The 22,593-nt window shown below is 35.2% G+C and overlaps 1 protein-coding gene across 1 annotated transcript in view; it reads right to left on the minus strand.

Annotated features, from left to right (window-relative positions):
• Positions 1 to 22,593, minus strand: part of LOC128858469 (neurogenic locus Notch protein) — a 214,956-nt gene that overhangs the window by 57,967 nt on the left and 134,396 nt on the right. The window contains exon 4 of the mRNA XM_054094773.1: positions 19,858 to 20,062. Coding sequence (XP_053950748.1) covers positions 19,858 to 20,062 — 205 coding nt within the window. The remainder of the gene's footprint in view (positions 1 to 19,857; positions 20,063 to 22,593) is intronic.

Here is a 22,593-nt window from a genome sequence, read left to right on the forward strand (position 1 = left end):
GTATGTATGCATGCATGTGCAAATATCTGAAATTCACGAAAAGTTTATATTTTTAGTATTTTTGAATCAGTTATTGTATTGCCCCGAAAGCGTTCGAGGATCTGTAGGCAGAATGACAAACACCAAGTCCATCTAAGGTAAATGCTACCCTTCTACTAACGAACACCACCGTTTCATGTTTGTGCTTAGAAAAATGCTCTAAATTTAAAACTATGAATCCAACCAAAAATGGATGATCTTCGTTCTTGAGTAATTTCTTCGACATACCCACGCTTTAACGCTTCTAGCGCAAATCCCAGGCATCCAAGTATTCTGCTCCAGTTCCGCATTCTAATTGCGTATTTGTCAAATCCACTGACAAGTGCACTGAGACTGGCGGAAATTGTAGCTGCAGCCAGGCTAATTCCGGCGAACACATAAACACCATTCAGTCAGAACAAAACAAAAACAGACGAGCAGGAAAATAGTCTAACAGCATCAGCAACAAAATGTGGCAAATAGTAGGTTTACAAAGCAGTTAAAAGTGGTTGACAGATGGACAGGCAGTCAGCCAGTCAGTCAGCCAGTCAACCAGTCAGGTAGCAAGCATGCAGTGTAGTGTCGGAAGAGAGATTTGCTTCAACTAGTAACAGGTCATTGAGGCCTGATCACGATTGTGGCGGCCACTGTGATACGATACCAGTGTAGCCCCTACTTTTTATATCTATACTAAATGTAGGTATGTATATATGTATGCATGCATGCACATGCATGACATATCCACATTTACCAGTGGTGCTGCTGTAATTTTAATGGGCACTCAGCATCCAATGACTGACTGACTGGCTAAATGACTGCCGTCCGACTGACGCGTTTGAGTAGCAAAGTGCAACATGCAGTGGCAACTGCACACCGTCAGGTAGCTACAAAAGAAGCACAGCTGTTGCAGTAAAATATCACAGCATTTAAGTTTTTTATTTGCTCCTGTTTCAACTTTTTATTTTCGTAAATGACAGTAGCCAGATTAGCTTACCCGCAGCAGCAGCAGCAGCATCATCAGCACATCATTGCCACCGACATTGGCATTGCCAGTTGAGCAGTGGTTGGTCTGCCGCTTCACTTGCTAGCACTGTAATTTGCACGCTCGCCCATTCAGAGGCAATCACATTCTTGTGCACACATATAAACACACACTCTCAACTGAGCGAGAAGTTGTTTAAATATAGTTGATATGTTGTTTTTAAAGATGCTCCTAATGTAATGAGGTGTTTTTGTTTTTGCAGCTCAATTTTAATGGAGTTCAGTAGCTGCTCACATGCATACGTATATAGTAATGGCGATTAGTGATGAAGTTCGGCGTTGCACGCAATAAATCCGTTGCATCTGTTGCGTTTTTAAAAATATACTGATTTTTTAGTTGTATTGTGGTATTTTTATTCTTCTATTTTTACTTATTTAAATTGCAAACGGAAGTGACCCAGTAATTTGCGCGACATTCGAGGAGTATCTGTTGAGAGCGTTTGTGTATTTTATATTTATTTTAGTGTGCGGCGTACGCTCTTTGAATGAAAACTTGTTATATGCACCACCCAAAGGGCGTATTCATTCAGGACTCCGCTTAGCGCATTCGAGTTTATGAACTTTTTTGCAATACTTCGCGTTTTGTGCCTCCGAATCGAAATAACTTTTAAGTTTCAAGTTGTTCAGCCTATTGGGAAACACCGTCTTTTATGATTCCCAACCTCGCAATATACTTCATATTAGTTGACTTTCGAGGTACACATGGAATGATAAGTTGTCATACGCAAGTGGCTGCCTGAGCGGGGCCTTAAAAATTTCGATCTTCATAAGAAGGTCGATTAGTCCCCGTGGGCGATACCGAAATTAAAACTCGTAACTAATTCCATTCAAATACGATAGAATACAGAACTTACGTAGCAGTAAGTAACTGCTTCATTATTATTATATATGATTCCGGGTTTCTCGCCTCCCTCAACCGAAATCTGTAAAAAAATATCTAAAATCGATAACATTTGAAGACAAAAATTGTTAACTAGTTACACTACTAGTTTTTTTTTTAATTCCCCAATTGTTTTTATTTCGTTTTATTTAATTAAATTTAATTTTAATTTATTTTATCTCGTTTTATTTAATTTAATTTAATTTTAATTTATTTTATTTCATTTTCTTTTATTATACTAATAATTTCATTTATTAATATTTTTTTTTTCATTTTATTTTATTTCATTTGATTTTAAACTTATTTGACTTTACATTTTATTTTGTTATATTTTATTTCATCCAATGTTTTATTATAGTAACTTTGTTTTATTACACTTAATTGAATTAAATTTTATTTAATATTATAATATCAGGTCAGTCCATAAGTTCGTGCATTTTCTAAAGGAGGTTTTAAAATTAATAAAAAAGAGGTTTAAAGTATTTATTAATCAATAATATATTTTCCTTCATTATTTACAATGTCTTCCCAACGTTTAGGCAAATTTTTATATTAATTCGCTGCTCAAAAAATTTGTTTGTCTTTGGAGCCAAAATACGCTTCGATATCCCGTTTTATAGCTTCTTTTGAGGAGTAGTTCGTGTTACTCTATGGGATTGAAGTCGACGGAAAAGGTGAAAATCACAAGGTGCAATATCCGGAGAGTATGGTGGGTGCGGCATTAGCTCCCATCCGAGCTCGTTCAGCTTGCCTAATGTTTGCTTTGCGGTATGAGGTCTTGCGCTGTCGTGGTGAAACAAAACTTTGTGTCTATTCACTGGAAACGGTCGATTCTTTTTTAAGTGCCTCATTCAGGTTTGATAGCTGATGGGAATAATAATCAGTAGTTTTCGTCTGGTTTGGTTCCAGAAGTTCAGTACCGGCCATATCCCACCAAATAGACAGAAAAATCTTCTTGGGGTGAAGGCCATCTCTAGGGGTCGGTTCTGGTGTTTCATCTTTATCTAACCATTGGCGTTTGCGAACAGGATCATGGTAAAGGACCTATTTTTTATCACCAGTAACGATACGGTTCAAAAAACTTTCATTTTCAAGCCTTGGCAGCAGCTGCGAACACACATTCACTCTCTGCTGAAGGTTGGCGACGGAAAGTCTATGCGGAACCCATTTTCCAGCTTTGAAACCTTTCCCAACTGAACGAGGTGTCTGTGAACTGTTCCATGCGATGAGTTTAACCTCTGAGCTATCATATCGACTGTCAAATTTGGCTCAGCTTCCACGAGTTCGAGCAAGGCGTCGGAGTTAAATACTTCAGGACGACCAGCGCGCGGGGCATCCTCCACGTCGCAGTTACCACATCGGAATTTTGAAAACCACTTTTGCGCAGTCCTTACACTCACGGTATCCTCTCCGCGAACAGTGTTTATTTCTGCAACAGCAGTTGTTACATTTTTACCACTTTTATAAATTAGAAAATACAAAATATGCCTCTTATACGCGATCGAAGATTCCATTTTTTTTTGGAACAACACGTGCTTCTATCCGCGATTAAAATCACTTGTTGAATGCACAACATATCAAAGAAAATATAAATAGTACCGTTATATTCCGCCAATAATTTTGTGTATGCAAAAATCGTACAAAAGCGAAATTATGGGTAAAATACGCACGAACTTATGGACTGACCTGATATTTAATTAAATTAAATTCCTTCTATTTCACCTATTCTCCTATTTTATTATATTATATTATATTTTTTTATTTTATTAAATGTAATTGTTGTTTTATTATATTTAAGTCAATTTAATTTTTTATTATATTTTATTTTATTTTAAAATAACATTATTTCTATAATATATATAGGTATATATAATATAAATATAATATAAATAATAATTTTCACAATTTATTTTAATTTCATTTCACGTTATTTTTTTTTTTTTTTCATCAAATCTTATTATCTTAAATAAAATATTATATTGTTATTTTATTAATCATCGATTTTTTATTCTGTTATGTTTGATTTAAATTAATTTTTGTATTAACTTTTATTTTATTTTATCTTATTTCATTTAATTTGATTTTATTTTGTTTAATTAAATTTTATTTTATTTCATCACACCTTATGTTACATTACATTACCTTTTTTTTAATCTATATCATATATGTTTATATATTTTCATATATTTTTTAGTTTATTAGATATTAATATCTTCGCAGAATTTCAATTACAGCGACTTGCTTACATTGCATACATACATTCATCAGCTTGGTCCCAACATGTGAGCATACAAAAATCGTTTCCAAAGAAATTCATAACACCAAATACGAGGCAAGACTTAATCAAATTTGAGCGCCTAAGGCTATGTCATACAAAAATACTAACTCATTGTCCCAATCAATCCGTTCGTATTACCTCTACTATGAAACAAATTATAATTGACTGTGGACACTTCGGTTATCTAAGAAAACTAATATTCAAAAATTTTCAAAAGATTTTAAAGTCAAGTCACTTTGAAAAGCAATCAGTTCCATTTCTGTTACAGCAATGTCTTCGACAAAGTTGTTCATAACACAAGTTGCAAACTGTTGTATATCAATGTCCATGAAGGGTGAAACAATAAATTGCGTCACTAAAGCAATTTTGCTGAAAACCTTTGAAACGATTTTTCCGCTAATTCTTTATCCCTGCCTTGAAGCTGTAAGTTAAGCTCATTTAATTTCTCTGTAATGTCCACAAGAAAACCAAAATCTCTGAGCCAAGTCGAATTTTCCAGTTCAGGAATCGGTTCATCGCGTTCTATGAAAAATTGGAGTATAGCAGGCAGAACATCATTGAAACGTTTGAGCACTCGTCCTCTGCTTAACCATCGCACTTCAGAGTGAAGAAGTAGCTCTCCGTATTGACAGTCAATTTCATCAGCCAAGGTTTTAAATGATCTTCTTTGTAACGCTTGAGCTCTAATCTTGTTCACAATTTTCACCACCAGTTTCATAACGTTGTTCAAGTTTAGAAAATTTCCACATAATGCTTGCTGATATATAATACAGTGGTAACTAAGAAATTGTGGAAAACTTTCATCCTTATGACATAGCGCCACGAGCCCCTTACCACAACCCACCATAGCTGGAGCACCGTCAGTTGTCAGGCCTACCATTTTTGATATTGGGATTTTCTCAGAAGAGACGAGATTTTTTAAATGAGAAAACAGCTCTAGCCCAGTAGTATGTCCTTTGAGTGGAATAAACTTCAAAAGATCTTCTTTAATTGTAAAATCACTAAAAGCCATCCTGACAAATATGGCCATCTGTGAGGTGTCAACTACATCTGTTGATTCATCCAGTTGCAGTGAAAAATAAATACAGTTATCTAAGTCACTTCTTAACTGTAAAAAAATATCATTGCTCATTACTTCTACTCGCCTCATCACTGTATTAGGAGAAAGTTGCATAGATTTTATATACACTATTTCGTCTTTATTTCTAAAGTTGGCGAATAAAGAATCTGCAGCTTCCAAAAATGCTTGTTTTATGATTTCCCCCTCTTCATAAGGTTTTTTCTTTTGTGCAATTATCTGGGAAACACGATAAGATGCTTCAGTTGCAGCCTTATTTTTGTCGATTGTTTTCAAAAATATTGACTGTTGTCCAATTAACTGGATTTTGAAATGTTTCAGTTTTTCTTTTCTGGTGGCAGAATTTAACGGGAATGCCTTCTCAAAATTCGAATGTACAGTTTTATGATGCCTCTCAATATTTCCTTTTTTAGGAACTGACACAGATGTATTACATAACAAACAAACACTTTTGCCTTTAACTTCTGTGAAGAAGTATTGTTCTTCCCATTCCGAATAGAAATGGTATGTCTTCGCCTTCTTACTACTGCTTGCCATAATGTTTCGAACTCTAACCCAACCGCTGCACGCAGAACGTTGATAATGCCGTTCAGTACCGCATTCGCATACCGCAGTGTTGCCGCTGTTTATCTATTTATTATGAAAATTTCTGAAATTTGCTAATACTGGTATGATTTTCAGACTTTTGGATTTTTTGCAACGTGAGCAGCGCGAGCTACCAGAATTGCCTTTGCGAGCTACCGGTAGCTCGCGATCGACGGGTTGGCGACCACTGCTCTATGACATAAGAAGAGCGAAGGCCTGCGATGCTATCGCTCTAAATTCCACTACATAGGAAGTTTTAATTATAACCTAAGTTTTTAATAAATAAATCAAATAGTTTTATTAGATATACCTAATTTAATTTATTTTACTTTATTTCATACCATTTAATTTAATTTAATTTAATTTTATCTTAGTTAATTTTTATGTTTTCTTTTAATTCCCTGCCTTTTTCGTACCTACTCGTAATTCATAAAAGGCAACTAGCATTTTACAAAATATTTACAGCACTCCAAAGACAGCAACAGCAACAACAACAACTCAACCTAAAAACTAATAAACAAGCTACGCCAGTAATTAAGACAACTAACTAAATTATCAATTAAACCTTATATTAGAGTTAATTAAATAAATGCTCAAATTTTAAAAGAAAAAAAGAATCGAATAAGCACAAGAAACTAACTGTTAGTCGCACAAGTACAATAAACCGTCTGTCTGTTGCAATCAAAGCTACTTGCGAGCCCATTTGTTGTTTTTGTTATGTTGTTTTTTCTTGTGGCTTGTTTGCTGGTCAATTAAAAAAGCCCTAAAAGACCTGTTCACTGCTCGGTTGGCTAACCAATTGTCCGTCCGATCGACTGTTGCTCTGTCTGCAAGTCAGTCTGTTTGTCGGGTTAACGACGTGCACTGACTACTGACGATTTGCCTCGGCTGCCGCAGTAAAGCCATGTATGTGTGTGTGTATGTAGTTTCTAATAAGCAGTACCAGCAATGACAACAACTACAATTAACTGTTTTTTTTCTACTTTTCCTCGTGGAAGGTTGCCTATAAATGGGTATAGAAAAGCAAAAAGAGAACGACACAACAACAAACTTTGGTAAGTGCAACAAAATAAATGGTCCTGAGAAAAAACGCTTAAATAACAAATTTGTCTTTATTTCACCAAACGATCGAGTGAGCAAAAAGCAGAAGAAAAAGATTCAAAAAAAATCCGCGCAGTGTAAGGAAAAGCAAGCAGAAAAATATATATGGATGTGTGTATGAGAGGGTATGAGTATATGTGTGTATGGTTGTGTGCTGCCGCAACAACAGTAGTAGCAATGTTGCTGCAGTTAGTAAACAACACAGACAGTGGTGCTGAGTGATGTTACACACTTTCGAGAAAAAAAAAACAAAACAAACCTATGCAGTAGTATGGAGGAAAAGTCAAAGAGTTAGAAATTGCAAGGCAAAGGAAACAACAATTCACACAAAGCGACACTTGTAAACAAAAAATATAAAACTATCGGCAACAAACGGCAGTAAGTTGAGAGCAAACTGAGGCAGTGGTAGTAACAGCAAGAGCAACTACATCAATACAACAATCACCTCCGCAGTAACGGCTAAGATTATGCCGAAAATGGCTTAACAATTAATTTGCAATTGTCATCGACGGACAACGACAACATCAAATATAATATAAAAACATACAGAATAATTAATTGATAAACAGCGAAGATTGTAGTGGATCAGAAGAAAAAAGGCAAAAAGAAAAATTTGTTAAAGAAATATGAAAATGCAAAAAAAAAAAAAAAAAAACTAAATGTACAAATTATACATATGTACATACGAGTATATGTCATTGCATATTTTTGGCTATCAAGCAATAGACAAAATTAATTTACGGTATGTAAGTATATGCAGTCTGTGTCGAAAGAAAGTGTCACATATTCGCAAATTTTGAATATTTATTTGAAATAGTTTTTTATACAAATATAATTCATACTATAACAAGAACCATATACGAGTAAATCAAAGCTTCGAGCTTTGTTTAAAATTTGTAAAAATTCGGCAAATTTTCATCAAAATTTCAAACTTTTTACTCAGAATTTTGAGGACATTTTCGGGTACACAGTTTTATAGATCATTAAATTTTTGTTATAATAAAGAGCAAGTTTCAAGTGGTTCAAAAATGGTGTTGATTTAAAAACAAAATGTTTGCTGACGGTGTTGCATGTTTTCTTCCAATTAAAAAAACATATGGAGTTGGCGGAAACTGCACAAGATAACATCCAAAACAAATTGTCAAAAATTAGTGTCATAATAAAGTTCAGGCTTCAAGTAGATCAAAACTTTAAGCCCGAACTTTATTATACCGAAATTCGATTATCTATAAAAGTGCATGCCCAAAATGTTTCTAAAAGTTCTGAGTAAAAGCTTGAAATTTTGATGAAAATTTGCTGAATTTTAAATATTTTGAATATTAATAAAAAAACTCACAACTCACATAACTTCTCTATTTATCGATTCCGCAATTCTCTAACTCAGTAGTATTCTTTTGTCAGGAGCTTGTAAACTATTAAGAATCAAGACACTAGAAGATTACATGCTTTCGACGAGCAGATATTTGATCTACTAGTTCAGATTTTCCCTGCCGGGTAATCTCATTTGCTATGGCATATTTCTTATGCTTTTATTGTGTGTGTGTGTGTTTTAATTTCATAGAAATTAAAAAGAAATTGATTTAATTAATTTCATCGCCCGCAAATATGGCATTTGAGCTCTCAAACCGTTCCCACCATTAAAGTGCATCGATTGAAGGAATTAGATTTAATTGTTTGTGTATGAAGAGTGGTATCTTGGAGCATAAAGTACATACAAATTAGCAGAAATAACGGTCGCCAATTACCTGTGATGTATAAAATTAAGTCTTTGCAAGAAGGTCCATCTACTGATGGTTATGATGGGTTGGGAAGGACAAACATATGGTATTATACATACATACATATTTAAGTACATAAATGCATACACAACACAAGAATCATACGCATAGAAGAGGGATGAATGTATGTATTGTTCTTTTTCTTCTTAATTGGCGCGATAACCGCTTACGCGATTTTGGCCGAGTTTAACAAAGCGCGCCAGTCGTTTCTCTCTCGTGCTAACCGAGGCCAATTGGACACACCAAGTGAAGCCAAGTCCTTCTCCACCTGATCTTTCTAACGCAGAGGAGGCCTTCCTCTTCCTCTGCTACCACCAGCTGGTACCGCATCGAATACTTTCAAAGCCGGAGCGTTTGTATGTATGCATTGTTACTTCTTTTAAATATTACAAATTTTATCTAGCTTTATTTTCTAGCTTTTGTTTTCTGCTTGTGAAGATTTCATATCGACATCTGCCGATTTATAAAAACGGCGAATTGTTTTGATTCTTTATCATATGTAAATATGTTTTTATATAGGGTAGCCAAATAAAATATTTATTTCGTCACATATTTATTTAAATTACTAATAAAAAAGAATATTTTATTATAAATACCCTCATAAGAAGTTTAGAGAACTTTTATGCTGGAACCAACTGCAATACTTCATATTTTCTGCAATCTTTCTAAAGTTTTTTTCGCTTAAATTCTACCAATATATATATACTAGCAAACCCGGCCCCCTTCGCTGGGCACACTAAAATAGAATAGATATGGTTTAGAACAGAAAATATATGATTTTCATATTATTTATTTCTTTATTCTTTATTCAAGCGCTTTGGCATAAAGAATATTTTTTGTTTTCCTATTTGTTTTTGAGTAAATATAAAATATAAATTGAAAATCAGGAAAAAAGAAGATTGTTTTTAAATTTCAAATCAACGCATATGAATAAACAATCGTCTTTTTTCCTGATCATCCATGAATTTTTCGTTTCAATTTATATGTTTTATTAAGCATTGGAGCTTTTTTAACCATTATCCATTTATATTTTTCAAAAAAAAAACGAAAAACATTTTTTTTTCCACCAACACATAATTTCATTCGGATTTCACATTAAATTCTCAAATTTCGTAAGAAATTATTCACTGTTCCAAAATAAACTCCAAAAAAATTCACAATGGCATCCAAATCAGAAAGAAATATTGAAACATTGTAACTCACACTGTCAATTTGACAGTTCAGTTCCGCCCCAAGCGTTAAAAAAGTAAGCGACATTATGGTTGGTTCAAAAGAACGCTGTACCCGTTGCCAGTGCTCCGAATTACAACCAAACTTTACGAAACCCATTTTCAATACTTACTTAACAATGTGCGTAAGTTTGGTTTAATTCGGTGCAAAGACATGGCGGGTCCACGTTTTGGCATATATTTCGAGACCCTAGTCATCAATAGGTATGAAAATTACCCCGTATTAAAGCACTTATCAACAGCTTTCATTTGATACCCATATTGTACATACACAACCAAAGGTTTTCCCGGGTCCACGTTTTGACCTATATCTCGAGACCTCAGTCACGGAGCCGCATGAAAAATACTCTGTACTAAAGCATTCACCAACAGCTTCAATTTGATATCCATTTTGTACAAACACATTCTAGGGTCCACGTTTTGGTCTCTATATCGAGACCCTAGTCACGGAGCGGCATGAAAAATACTCTGAACTAAAGCATTCAGCAACAGCTCCCATTTGATACCCATATTGTACATACACATCCGAAGGTTACCCGGGTCCACGTTTTGACCTATATCTCGAGCCCAATTTCCAAAATAAAATATAATCCATGTTACTCGTGGATGATGTAGCTTTCGAATGGTGAAAGAATTTTTAAAATCGGTCTAGTAGTTTTTGAGCCTATTCATTACAACCAAACAAACAAAGTTTTCCTCTTTATAATATTAGTGTAGATATATAATTGGCGCGTACACCCTTTTTGGGTGTTTGGCCAAGCTCCTCCTCCTATTTGTGGTGTGCGTCTTGATGTTGTTCCACAAATGGAGGGACCTACAGTTTCAAGCCGACTGCGAACGGCAGATATTTTTCATGAGAAGCTTTTTCATGGCAGAAATACACTCGGAGGTTTGCCATTGCCTGCCGAGGGGCGACCGCTATTAGTTGTGATTACTTTCATGCCAGACAAAACAAATCCAGCTAAGTAAACGTTTCATCCTTTCCTTTTTACGTATAGGACTTAGTTAAAATATCTTGCTTTTATATCTGCATCTGTGAGCCGAAGGCCCTGACAGCCAATGCTTCTTATATCGCACGCAAAGTGTGTGTACGCGACGGGCAAGAAAGGAAAATTTGAAGCGACTAATATTTCCTGTAGGAACTCGGCCTAATGAAACTTGTCTAATATCAGAAAATAGAGTTGGCAGCATTGATAATCGTGAGCTATACCAGTTTTAAGAGGCATTCCCATACTCGCTAGTGAGAAATCTTGCTCTATAACTTTGTTATTGCTTTCACTTGCAAATTCTTCGTCAAGCGAGCAGAGCCCAAGCATAGCGAGTAGAGAAGAGGTGAATCGAAAACGCCTAATATAGTTCAAATGCAGACACAAATAATCATAAATCAAATACGCTTACTTCGTAATCATTTACCATTGAAAAACATTGACTTTTATGCCAACAAAAAATTAAAAATAATAAAATACATCCTTAAGCAGAATGGAAACATTTAATTGAAAACATTAATATAGAAACTTTACGCTTTGTCCAAGTATCAAGTAAAATAAAAACTCAAGTAAAAAAAGCATTTATCACAAAAAAACCATGTACGAATATATGAAAAATGCGAAAAGCAAAGAACGTACAATTGTTGTTGCTTTTGATGGTTATGATTGGCCAATGAACTGTGTAAAATGAATACCAAATGCGAATTATGTTACTACTAATGTTGGTGCACACATACATACATACATACATCGAAGTGTATATCGCAATTACCAATAACAATTTTAATATTATGGTTATTTTTTAAACTATTGTTGGTCTCAGTTGCGCTTTGCTTATTTTTTTATATTTATTTTTGTTGTTACTGTTGTTGTTTTAACTGCTTGCCGCCATCACAATTCAACACGCACATTAAAACGATAATTAAGCGCATTGCCTAAGCACCCAGACCCAGCAAAGCGCGTAAATAATGGAAAAATCATATGAAGAAATCTGATGTAGGTATAGCTAAAATAACAACAAATACATACAATATCATTTTCACACACTCACATGTACACACTTATATGTACATATGTATGCATAAGTATATATTGCGCTTTAGCGACTTATGCTGCTATTTGAAGCCGCGGCTCAGTGAACATAATTGTTGAGATATTTGGAAAGCATATTTTTAATGGCTAAAATTACATATTTAAATTGCCAATGATGCGGTGCGTTCTAAAGCTCAGATTTTCACACACACATACCACGACTATGTACATGTAAATTAGTAAAAATTAAATTTTTTCGATACTTTCACGCAAACGTACATATTTGAATGACATGTTAATTGAAAATTGAAAGAGAAAAATGTAACAAAAAAATCCCCAGATGGAAATCTATTTTTAGTGCAATAATTCAGAAAAATTGCTATAATAATTCATCAAATAGCAAAGCGATTATTAAATATTTCTTTCAAATTCATTAATTGCCAAAAAGCCTGTAGCCACGCACTAAAAGGTCAAAGCCAGCAGCTACGGCGGCTGTATGGGGCATTAAGCGAGACTTCCTACCGAGTTAAATGAGTGCATGTGGGCATAAAGCAACCCTGATGTTGGTGTATGCGCGCGTGTATGTGTGAATGAGTGCTTTTGTGTAGTTATAAGCCAACGGAATATCGCACGAAATCTCTGGCAGCCGAAGGCATGCACCTTTAATCGATTCAAAATTAATTTAAAAATATGTGTGTATATGTATGTGTATGGGTGTATATTTTGACTATAATTAAAACATATTATTATAATTATTTCGAGAAAATGTATACGCTGCTTCATACTAATCTGGAATTTCTTCAGCATCTTTTTTAATAGCACCGCACCAGTTTTGCTTTTAGTTATTTCCGGTGGAATCACAATACGAAAATGATTTCTGAAATATTTTCTGGGCCTACACCCATTAGTACACATCCACATGCACATATGCATATCTGTAACGATATTCCTATATGCATTGATTCCAGTCATGTTGCCACTCACCACATATTTTATTCCGCTATAAGTGAATTCCCATGAATATATAAATGTTCTAAGCACCAACCGTTTAATTTGCATAAAATTAATTGGCTTTATTGACTATAATAAATGAAATGTATGTTCTTTCAGCAAATGGCTACACCTTCTATATACATATGTATGAATGTGTCATATATGAAAGTATCGTTTAAGTACTGAGGGGCGAACGAATCCCATACGATGATCGACCCAACAAGGCATGAGTCTACTATTTGGGGAAGACCCAATTTGTTTGTATTACTTTAGATTATTCCAAATATCTGTAGAAAAATACTCTATATGCCACCTGAAAACAAGAAACAAAGGTGCTCTTCATGCCAATCCTTTTCATGTTGAGCAAAAGTTTTAAGCGTTTAACCTCAGCAAGATTGCACTCAGTTAAAGTATTATTTGGGACTGGAACCCTTGAGGGAGAAAGAAATTGAGTGCGCAGTAGAACAAAACATAGCTTATCGTATGCCCACTGGAATCGTGAATTATTAAAACTGTCTGTGATTTAAGGGGGGAGCCTGGTTTATAAGGTCAAAAAAATCAATTTTTTTTTTCGTTTTAAGCGATTCCTAATATATTTCAGAATATTCACACAAAATTACAGAGCCTAATTCTCAATATTTCCGTAGATACAAAGCCAAAGGTAGGCGAGCGTTAGGTAGTTACGGTGTGACCGGACAGCTATAGTACAAACTTTATCTTCTTTTCTCGACTTTTCATTTTTATGATTTCTTTGAAATGGCGTACATGAATGAAAAAAACTAATACTCCTTTTGAAATGAATCATAGCTTGTTCCCTTCAGTATTAAATTCTCTTCTATTTGAACCTAACAAAATAGATAAAAAAATTGTTCAAGATTTTTATACCAAGTTGAAGCATTTTTTTCTTTAAAACCTCCAAAAAGTTGAAATTTTGAAATTTCTCTCAGTTTTCTTAGTTCATCTAGAATAAAATATCATGATAATTAGAAATCCATTTGAATTTTTGGCTTTAGATAATAATTACGAGCTGTATCTTGTTGGAAACTCCAGCGTTGCAGCGCTCTATAATTTCTATGTTAAACATTTTTTTCAACTTATTTTAACCAGTACAAAAAATTTGTATACTTTTTAAATGTTCATTAAAAGATAGAAACAACTTTGCAGTACCAAATTAATTTTTTCCTTAAAAAAAAAATCGCAAAGAGATGCAATTTTTAGACCTCATAAACCATAAGTAGGCCGTAGCTAGCTTGAGAAAAATAATATATTATTTATTAAAAGAGCTGTCTTTTATATTTTGCGCCTTTGCTACAGTACGTCTGATGAGCTGAAATACGATATTTTTATCGGAAAATTTGGTATTTTTTACCATAAACTTAGATATAACGATTTCACTTACGAACTTTATTTGTAGCCCAGAAGATGGAATTAACTCGTGAAAACTTTCGTGCGATGATTTATTACGATGTTCGACGTGGATTATCGAGACAGAAGTGAATTGATCAACTTACATCGACTTTTGCCTTTGAAGAAACAAACTTGCTCACTGTTAAACGCTGATACAACGAGTTTCAACGTGGCCGCCGTTCCTTGCAGGATGAATTTCGTGAAGAGCGATGTTGTGCCATAAAAAATTGATGATGTGCATCAATTAATAACGCATGAACATTTGGTCGCCATTTCACAATTGCCCGAAAACATGACTCGATTGGTGTAAAAAAATAAATGTTGAAGAAATTAAGTCGCAGTGGTCTATGACATCGTGACAGGTGACAATCTTAGACCTAGAGTTGTTCGAGGAAGAAGCACCTCAAAGCAACTGGTCGCCTATATTTTCGGAAAAGCTGTTTATGCCCCAAATCTACCACAAGAGAAAGTTAAAACAGTCAATTCTGACTGGCACACAAACATTTGTTGGTCGGAAGTTTTCGAAGAATTAAGAATTAAGCAGCCAAAGACGAATCATCATTCAGAAAGACGAACCCTCACGTACCGGCTCCCATAAGACAGATTTTGAGCACTGAAAATGACGTATTTATGGGTCACTTGCCTTACAGCCCTAATTTGTCATGTAATTTTTTTTTTTGTACCCAAGGCCAATATTTTTCAACCCCTGAAGAATCGGTTAAAGTCTTCAAACAACTCGTTAGAGACACCCTTTTCTGAATGGCACAAGTGGTTTGGAAATTGGTTTAAGCGAATACAGGTACATGTATTGACTTTCAAAGAGTTCTTTTTGAAAAACAACATTTTCAAACATTCTCCTTATTATTTTACTGTGTTTTCATTATTGGGCGCAACATAAAAGACAACCCTCGTATTATTAATGCTATCTTAGCGAATCCGTCGAGCAGCACAACCTAAATTTGTACTAAGTCTACAGGCCATAGTGATGTTTTGAAAAATGAGGAAACTAATATGTAAGTGCCCGAGAAAAGGCTTCGAGACAGGACAGACGATTCCCGATGGTTTTCGTGCTTTCACTATGTAGATGAGGAAAAGTATAGATCAGCAAATAATAGCAGATGAATTAATCTTCGTAGCTGACATCATTCGATGTGAAAAGAGCAGCGGACTGAGACTTCCTAAAACGAGCATACGCCATATTGCGAGAATACTACCGAGTACTTAAATTATACAGTGCAACAAAATGAAAAAAAAAAAAAATAAAAAATTTAACCTTGGCTTCCCCCTCTTTGGGACTTTTTCTGATAGGTTACGAAAAATAAAAAGGCGCTTGGTTTACTAAATATTTATATCAGTGTTTTTTTGATTTTATGCCAACTCGGGGTTTACGGTTCTCATTTTATGTGGAATTCAATATTATGGCGATACCTGAAATTTTCCAAATATAATTCAAATATTTATGAACGTATAAAGTTTGAAGTCTTGTGTTACACAGTTTTTATTGTAGTATGAACTTTATTAAAAAATTAATTGAAATTAAAAAATAAATAAATTATCAAAACTTGTTACTATGTGGCGTGTACTTTCTTTTGTCGCTGACTGTATATGTAAATATGATATATAAAATTTTCGCCTTTAAACCACATAAATATGTATATTTTTATTAAACATGGATGTATGCATGTAAATATGAAGCTTTTGCAAGTGAAACGAGAAATTCTAGTTGAAAAGGAAGCAATGAGTTGGTAAATCGCTTATGTTAATTTTTTATGGGAAAGATTTTAATATGAACTACTTACTCGAATACATACATACTTAAATATACATGCACGGAATGAGAACTACCAATAAAATAGCCATGGGAATTGAAAGTAAAAAATAGTTTATCGATTTTCTTTTTTTCGTTCAAACCTAATTAGTTAAGCAGGGAGTCAGTGAGGTTCAATAAGTATCCGGTACGTGAACTTTTCATAAATATTTATTAAGAGAACTTGTACTTGTAACATACATATGCCGACATATTCAAATAAAGGGTCTTTCAAAAGCGACATATCGAGAACAATTCCTCGACGGCACCTTTTTTATGCAATCTTAGACATTCGTCAAGTAGACAGATGCATAATTTTGCACGATAGAACAACGCGTTAAAAAATAGTTGAAACTTATTACGAAAATGGTTGATTTTAAGAGCAACACATCGGAAGTTACGATAAAGTCACGATTTTTGGTGGAAATAATCGTTCGAATTCAAATTTTGGTGAAAAAATTTCAAGCAACTGGTTCTGTTGAGGGTAGAAAAAAGAGTGACAGACCAAAAACTGGACATTCTGTTGAGAGTATTGCTGCTGTAGCGCAAAATGTTGCTGAACCATCTTCAACATGGATATCTCGACATTTTCAACAATTCGGCTTGAAAGACTATACATTTTAAAACAATATCTAGACGAGTCTTTTGAACTACCCTTTATTATTAAACATAATTTTGGCATAGGAGGAAATAAAACTGAATAAAATAAGACAGCTACTAATATTTATTGGAGAAGTTGGGATCAGAGAAATACTCTGAATCCCTCAAGGGATTATTAGGTATTAATAATAATAATAATTTTTTAGCGCACTGAAACTGGTTTTTATTTCCTTTTATGTGCGCGTATTTTGTTAAGAACCTAAATATGTATAGCTATTTGGAAAATAGCTGAAAAAGCTCCTCATAAAAACCATTTACTGTTCGGAGTCGACTTAAAATTGTAGATCTCTCCTTTTGTGGAACAACATCAAGACGCACACCACAAGTAGGAGGAGGAGCTCGGCCAAAGACTCAAAAAGGGTGTACACGCCAATTATATACAGGACGGTCGAGGTAAATCCGGAAAACATTTCGAAAGCTCTGGAGCAGTAGCGTTAAGTATAAAACCGCTGATAAAGGGACATATTTTTAGTGTATTGTTTCCTGATTGACATTGGAGTGCCGGAGTAAGTGCTAGTGAAGCGATGAGTCGAGAACAGGACGGAAGAGCTGCGATACTAGAATCATTTCGCGCCGGAAAAAGCCCTAAAGAGATAATTGAGTGGTTTAAAAACAGTTGTTAAACCCTGGATGGACCGCGTGGCTGCTGTAAGAGAATACGTGTTTCAGCAGGACTCCACACCTGCTCACAAGGCAAAGAAGACTCAGGCTTGGCTCCAGAACAACCTACCCTACCACTGGTCATCAGATTTTTGGCCACCTTCAAGCCCAGACTGCAATCCTCTTGATTATTACGTGTGGGGCACAGTTGAAGCAAAAGTTAACGCGAAGCCTCATAACACTAAGGACGCTCTGTAGACAACCATCGAGGAAGTGATGACCACTATGGACAAAGAGGAGGCAGCTCGCGCATGTGGGCGCTTCGCTTCAGGTCCCGGCTGAAGCAGGTAATTGCACGAGATGGAGGTTACATTGAATAATTTTCAACTATGATATGTGTACTCACATTATACAAAGTTAAGTGGAAATAAAATTATTTTTGAGTAAATATCCAATAGTTTTGTTTTTAAGTTCAACATTCCGGATTTACCTCGACGGCCCTGTATATATTTGGAAAATAGGAAACCTACAAACATTTACTTATTTTATTTGCACTTAAAACGTGATTTTATACAAAACCTTCTCCAAAAAAAATTCCTGGTGAAGCGCCTGCTTATGACTTTTCAATTGTGACCCAATATTTTCGCTCAACTTTTATTAAGCTCCCCACTATTTGTACATATCACATCACGCGCTCCTCTTCCTACTCCAATTCACGGCAAAATATCACTCAATCGCAATAAATTTTCAATGATGTCAGCGAAAAGACAAAATATACAAATTTTCGTCGCCGCCAACGACAATCACTAAATGCTGAAAAACACATGTTTCGGTCGCACTTTTGTTGCTACCAAAAATAATGAGAAATGGAAAACAAATAAATAAAAATAAAAGCCAAAAATCTATTAGTTCTAGTTTAATTTATTTGAATTGTTTTTTTTTTTTTTTACTTTTTTTTTGTGCCATTTGCCGTCTAGTTTCACTGACGGTGGCTTCAACGTTTTGTAACTTTTAGATATATGTGTGTAGATTAACAAAGGAAAAAACAATGAAGACAAATAGATAAAATTAAGTATGTTAATGGAACCACACAAAAACAAAGAAAAATCACATTTAATTTGTTTGGCTGTCGATTGGTCTAACGCAAAACCGGAAATTTGAAACTCATGAGGCACCGACCGCCGCTACCACCCGGTGTGTGGAGGCGCTGGAAAGTAAGCAACAACAAAGTTTAGTCGCATACTATATACATCTAGACCAATGTATGTACGAGTATGCATGTATGTGTACATGCTTAAATATGTTGATAAAGCCAATGTGGTATGCTTTAAATTGAAACTCGTACCCAATAGGACGCAAGATCACATTCAGCGGCGCAAACAAGAAAGTGTTTCAATGCGCATGCGCCTTCGACTACACCTTTGCCGTTCAGCCGCTCAAGCGCTCAGCCAATCAGCATCAGCGCAGCGCAGTTTTCGTGCCGCCAACATCTTCGTATGCAAATAAATTTTAGATTTATTTTTACATCTTTAATTTTATTCACATTTTGTCTATTTAATTCAATTTCGAATCGCAAATATATTAAACGCTACTCACTGATTTATCTTAATCGCTTTTATATTTTAATTGTGTAGATCTATCGCATTATTTATGGCGCTCAGTTCGTTAGCGATATTTAGTGGTGGCAGCTAAAATGTTAGCTTGTTTTTGTTTTTAGTGGTGACAACAAATTAAAACAAAAACATGCGCGGGGGCAGCAGTTGATTGAGAAAAAATCTATTCAGCTAATGAAGGCGCAATCTATCTATTCACCCATTGCTTAGATTATACAAATCGTTTCCTAAACTTGGTGCTTTGCTTTTTTATTTTATTTTTTGTTTTATGTGTTTTGCTTTGTCCCATCGACACTTGGGTGACCTGTCTTAGCAAATAATATTTTTTTTATTTTTTCTTCGTTAGCTGAATGAAAATTTATTACATTTAAATGTATGCATTTTTTTCGTTTCGAATGCAAATTTTTTCGACACTCCATTTTTGTTTCATCGCGGTTTAATAAATTACCTCTCTATGTATATTTTGAAATTGCAATTAATACAGCGAACATTTAGACAGTTTTTCGATATCATTGAATTGGTTTTAAAGTGTTAGTCAACATTTTGTTCAACAAGCATTTAATTTGCATGAAACAAATTCGCGCACAATCAATTTTCCCACACGTAGACAGTTGAGGGACGCCAGCATTTCTGCACAGGTGGCTGATATAAGAATTTAAGTTAATTCTAAACTGATTTTCAAGTTTTTTTTTTTAATTCTTAAATCACTTAAAATTTATGCGTGCATTCATTGAAAATGTAAAGAAAAATATACGATTTATTTCTACTTACTGGTAGGAGCCATGTGTGTTTTTACAGGTGCCGCCATGTTTGCATGGGTTCGCTTCACACTCTATCACATCTTCGGCGCAAGTCTGTCCTTTGAATCCTTTCGGGCATAAGCACTTGAAGCTACTGCCGCCAGCGACTGAGGTGCAGGTGCCGCCATTGTGGCATGGTCCTGTGGCACAGAGATTTTGTGTTTCACAATAATCGCCTGGAAAGTGGGTAAGAATTGAAAAATTTGTTAGTTTCGGGAGCTGAACATGGGCTGAACCGCGTTTGATAGGGATACTATTATAAGATTTATGTGGACTCACTAGTAGGAGGGATAAAAAAGAAACTGTCGCGCTCTTCTTGGATGGATATATGAGGAAAGTTATCAGGCTTTAACTTGCAATGAAGCGAGCTAAGGTGTTAACAGACCTACCGGTAAGTTTACAATACGTAAATCGGCTGTCTAGCATGTTTGATTATGACCCACAACTCTACAGTTCTAATTCAGTCGTAAGAAAAATGATTTGAAGATCACTGTCGAACTCGTCAAAAAACGAAGCAAACGAAGCGCATTGGAGCGAGTCACTCGTATGTTGAGAATATTGTGCTTAACTAGATATGCATCAACAAGTATAGGTAGATTAGCCCCCTCTTCCATTGGTAACGTGCCTTTCGACTTGTTTATGCTATTGAAAGTGGAGGACCGGCTACAAAAGAAAACGGAGGGGCCAAAAAGAGAGATTGCCGCTTTGGGTATACCTGTGATTCAGAAGTTAGCGCAGAAATGAGCCTTGAAGGATCCCAATTAACTATTCGTTTCATAAACCTGATTAGAGTTGTGTTAACCACAGCAGACGAATGAAAGCTAAGCGCATCAGGCGGCCTATTAATAGCGGTGAGCGAAATGGCTCGGTGGCTTAAGAGCCTGCTGAGAATTTACAAAAGCAGTTCGGAAAGTGCAGTGAGACGATAGTGATAAAGGGTAGGTGGGCAGGTAGGTAGGTAGATGTGTCCATTGTAAAACTACAGTAGCAATTTACCTGTTACTTCTCATTAAGGGGGCCTGGTGGTCTAGAAATTTCAAAAAATCGACTCTTTTTCTATATTTCGAAAGTACCTATAGTATCTTTAGAACATACTGTGAAATTTTCATGCGGAAGTTCCCAATATTATAGCTTCTACAGCCCATTAACTAGGTAGAGAGCGGTCCGCGCGCTTCTGTACCTCAAACTTTAAACTCATTGATCTCGAAACGACTTTTTTCGGCACGGCGGGGATGAAAACAAAAAAACTATTCAACCGAATCACTTGAAATTTGGATATGTTGTTCACAACATGTAGGTATCGCTATCGTCGGAACTAAAATCATAATTTTATTTAAATAATTTCCTATTTTTTAAACTAAAAAACTAGTGAAAAACCCCGAAGTCTGGAATCATCTACGCCGTCCGGGTTCGATTTTTCGAGAGGGTCATCTTCAGCGGCATTTTTATAATAACAAATATTGTTTCAAACGTAAAAAAAAATTTTTTTTGTATGCTCAATAAACGTACGAATAAGCCCGAAAAGTTGAAACATCGTTTTTTAAATTTTTAATGGCAAAAAAAAATCGTCAAAATAGGTGAAATTTTCGTGCTCTAGACCACCGGGAACCCTTAAACCATTCTGTTTTAAGTGCAAACTCATTGATCTGCCTGCGATTTGTATACGAGTATCCCTAAGGTAATCAGTATCATTCAAGAGCGATGAGCACAAACCTAGTGGCATGCAACGCAGGATAGCGACAGAGAAGATATCTGACAGACACTTCCTTTCCCTCAATGTCGACCTAGGAGATAGTGGCCTGTAATCAAAGCAACTAACATAGAGACGTCTTTCCTTGATCGATTAAGTAGCACCTTTGAGCGCTTGACGTTTCATTCTGGTCAAATTCTTTTTGTAGCGTTACAGGTCATCTTGGCAACACCTTCTCGTGTTGGCTGAAGTGGCAATGCCACTTGTGCTATGCAGTTTGTAGATTGAGAGGAATATATCTGCAGAAGAGCATACCTGCGAAAATATTCTGTCATCTCGTTATGCGATGCTCGATATTTCCGAGCAATGATGGAATTAGCGACAACCTCACCAAGAGATTGGAACGATAGATTGTAAATTAATAATTTATATAATATATAATCTGGTTGAGCATTGCAGAGGTGTATAGATGTATGTGTTGGTGAATGAAAGAATAAGCCCAAAGCATAACTTGCTTGACACGATAGGGCCTAAAATATCTTGAAGTCGAAGAGGAAGTCGCTCTTTCTTGCAACTCGTTTGATTTCTTGATTTATCTATGCCTCCTAATTTGGAATTTATAGTGTAGTGTGCTCGTGGTAGAAATACTACTCACTTTAAATTTGATTAAATACAATAACATACTTTGATATTATCAGCTATTTTAAATATTTAGTTATTTTGTGACATTCCGCTATCGAATAAAATGCATTTGCATGCCTCGGCCACGGTATTCATCGGACTTGTTTCCGACTATTTCCAGTACCATCTTCAGAAATGAAAATACTCATGAAGGTATAGTAATTTGCCACGATCGAGGAGTTAAACATCGCATAGCTGGAAGAGTTCAAGGCCATACCAAAAAGCGCTTACTAGAATTGGTAACACTACTGACACGGTGTATTACACCTTAATGGCGGGACTATTTTGCAGATAACACAGATGTACTACAATATTTTTCGAGAAAACTAACCAGCC

Source organism: Anastrepha ludens, chromosome 3, assembly GCF_028408465.1.
Source record: "Anastrepha ludens isolate Willacy chromosome 3, idAnaLude1.1, whole genome shotgun sequence".
Classification (NCBI taxonomy): Eukaryota; Metazoa; Arthropoda; class Insecta; order Diptera; family Tephritidae; genus Anastrepha; species Anastrepha ludens.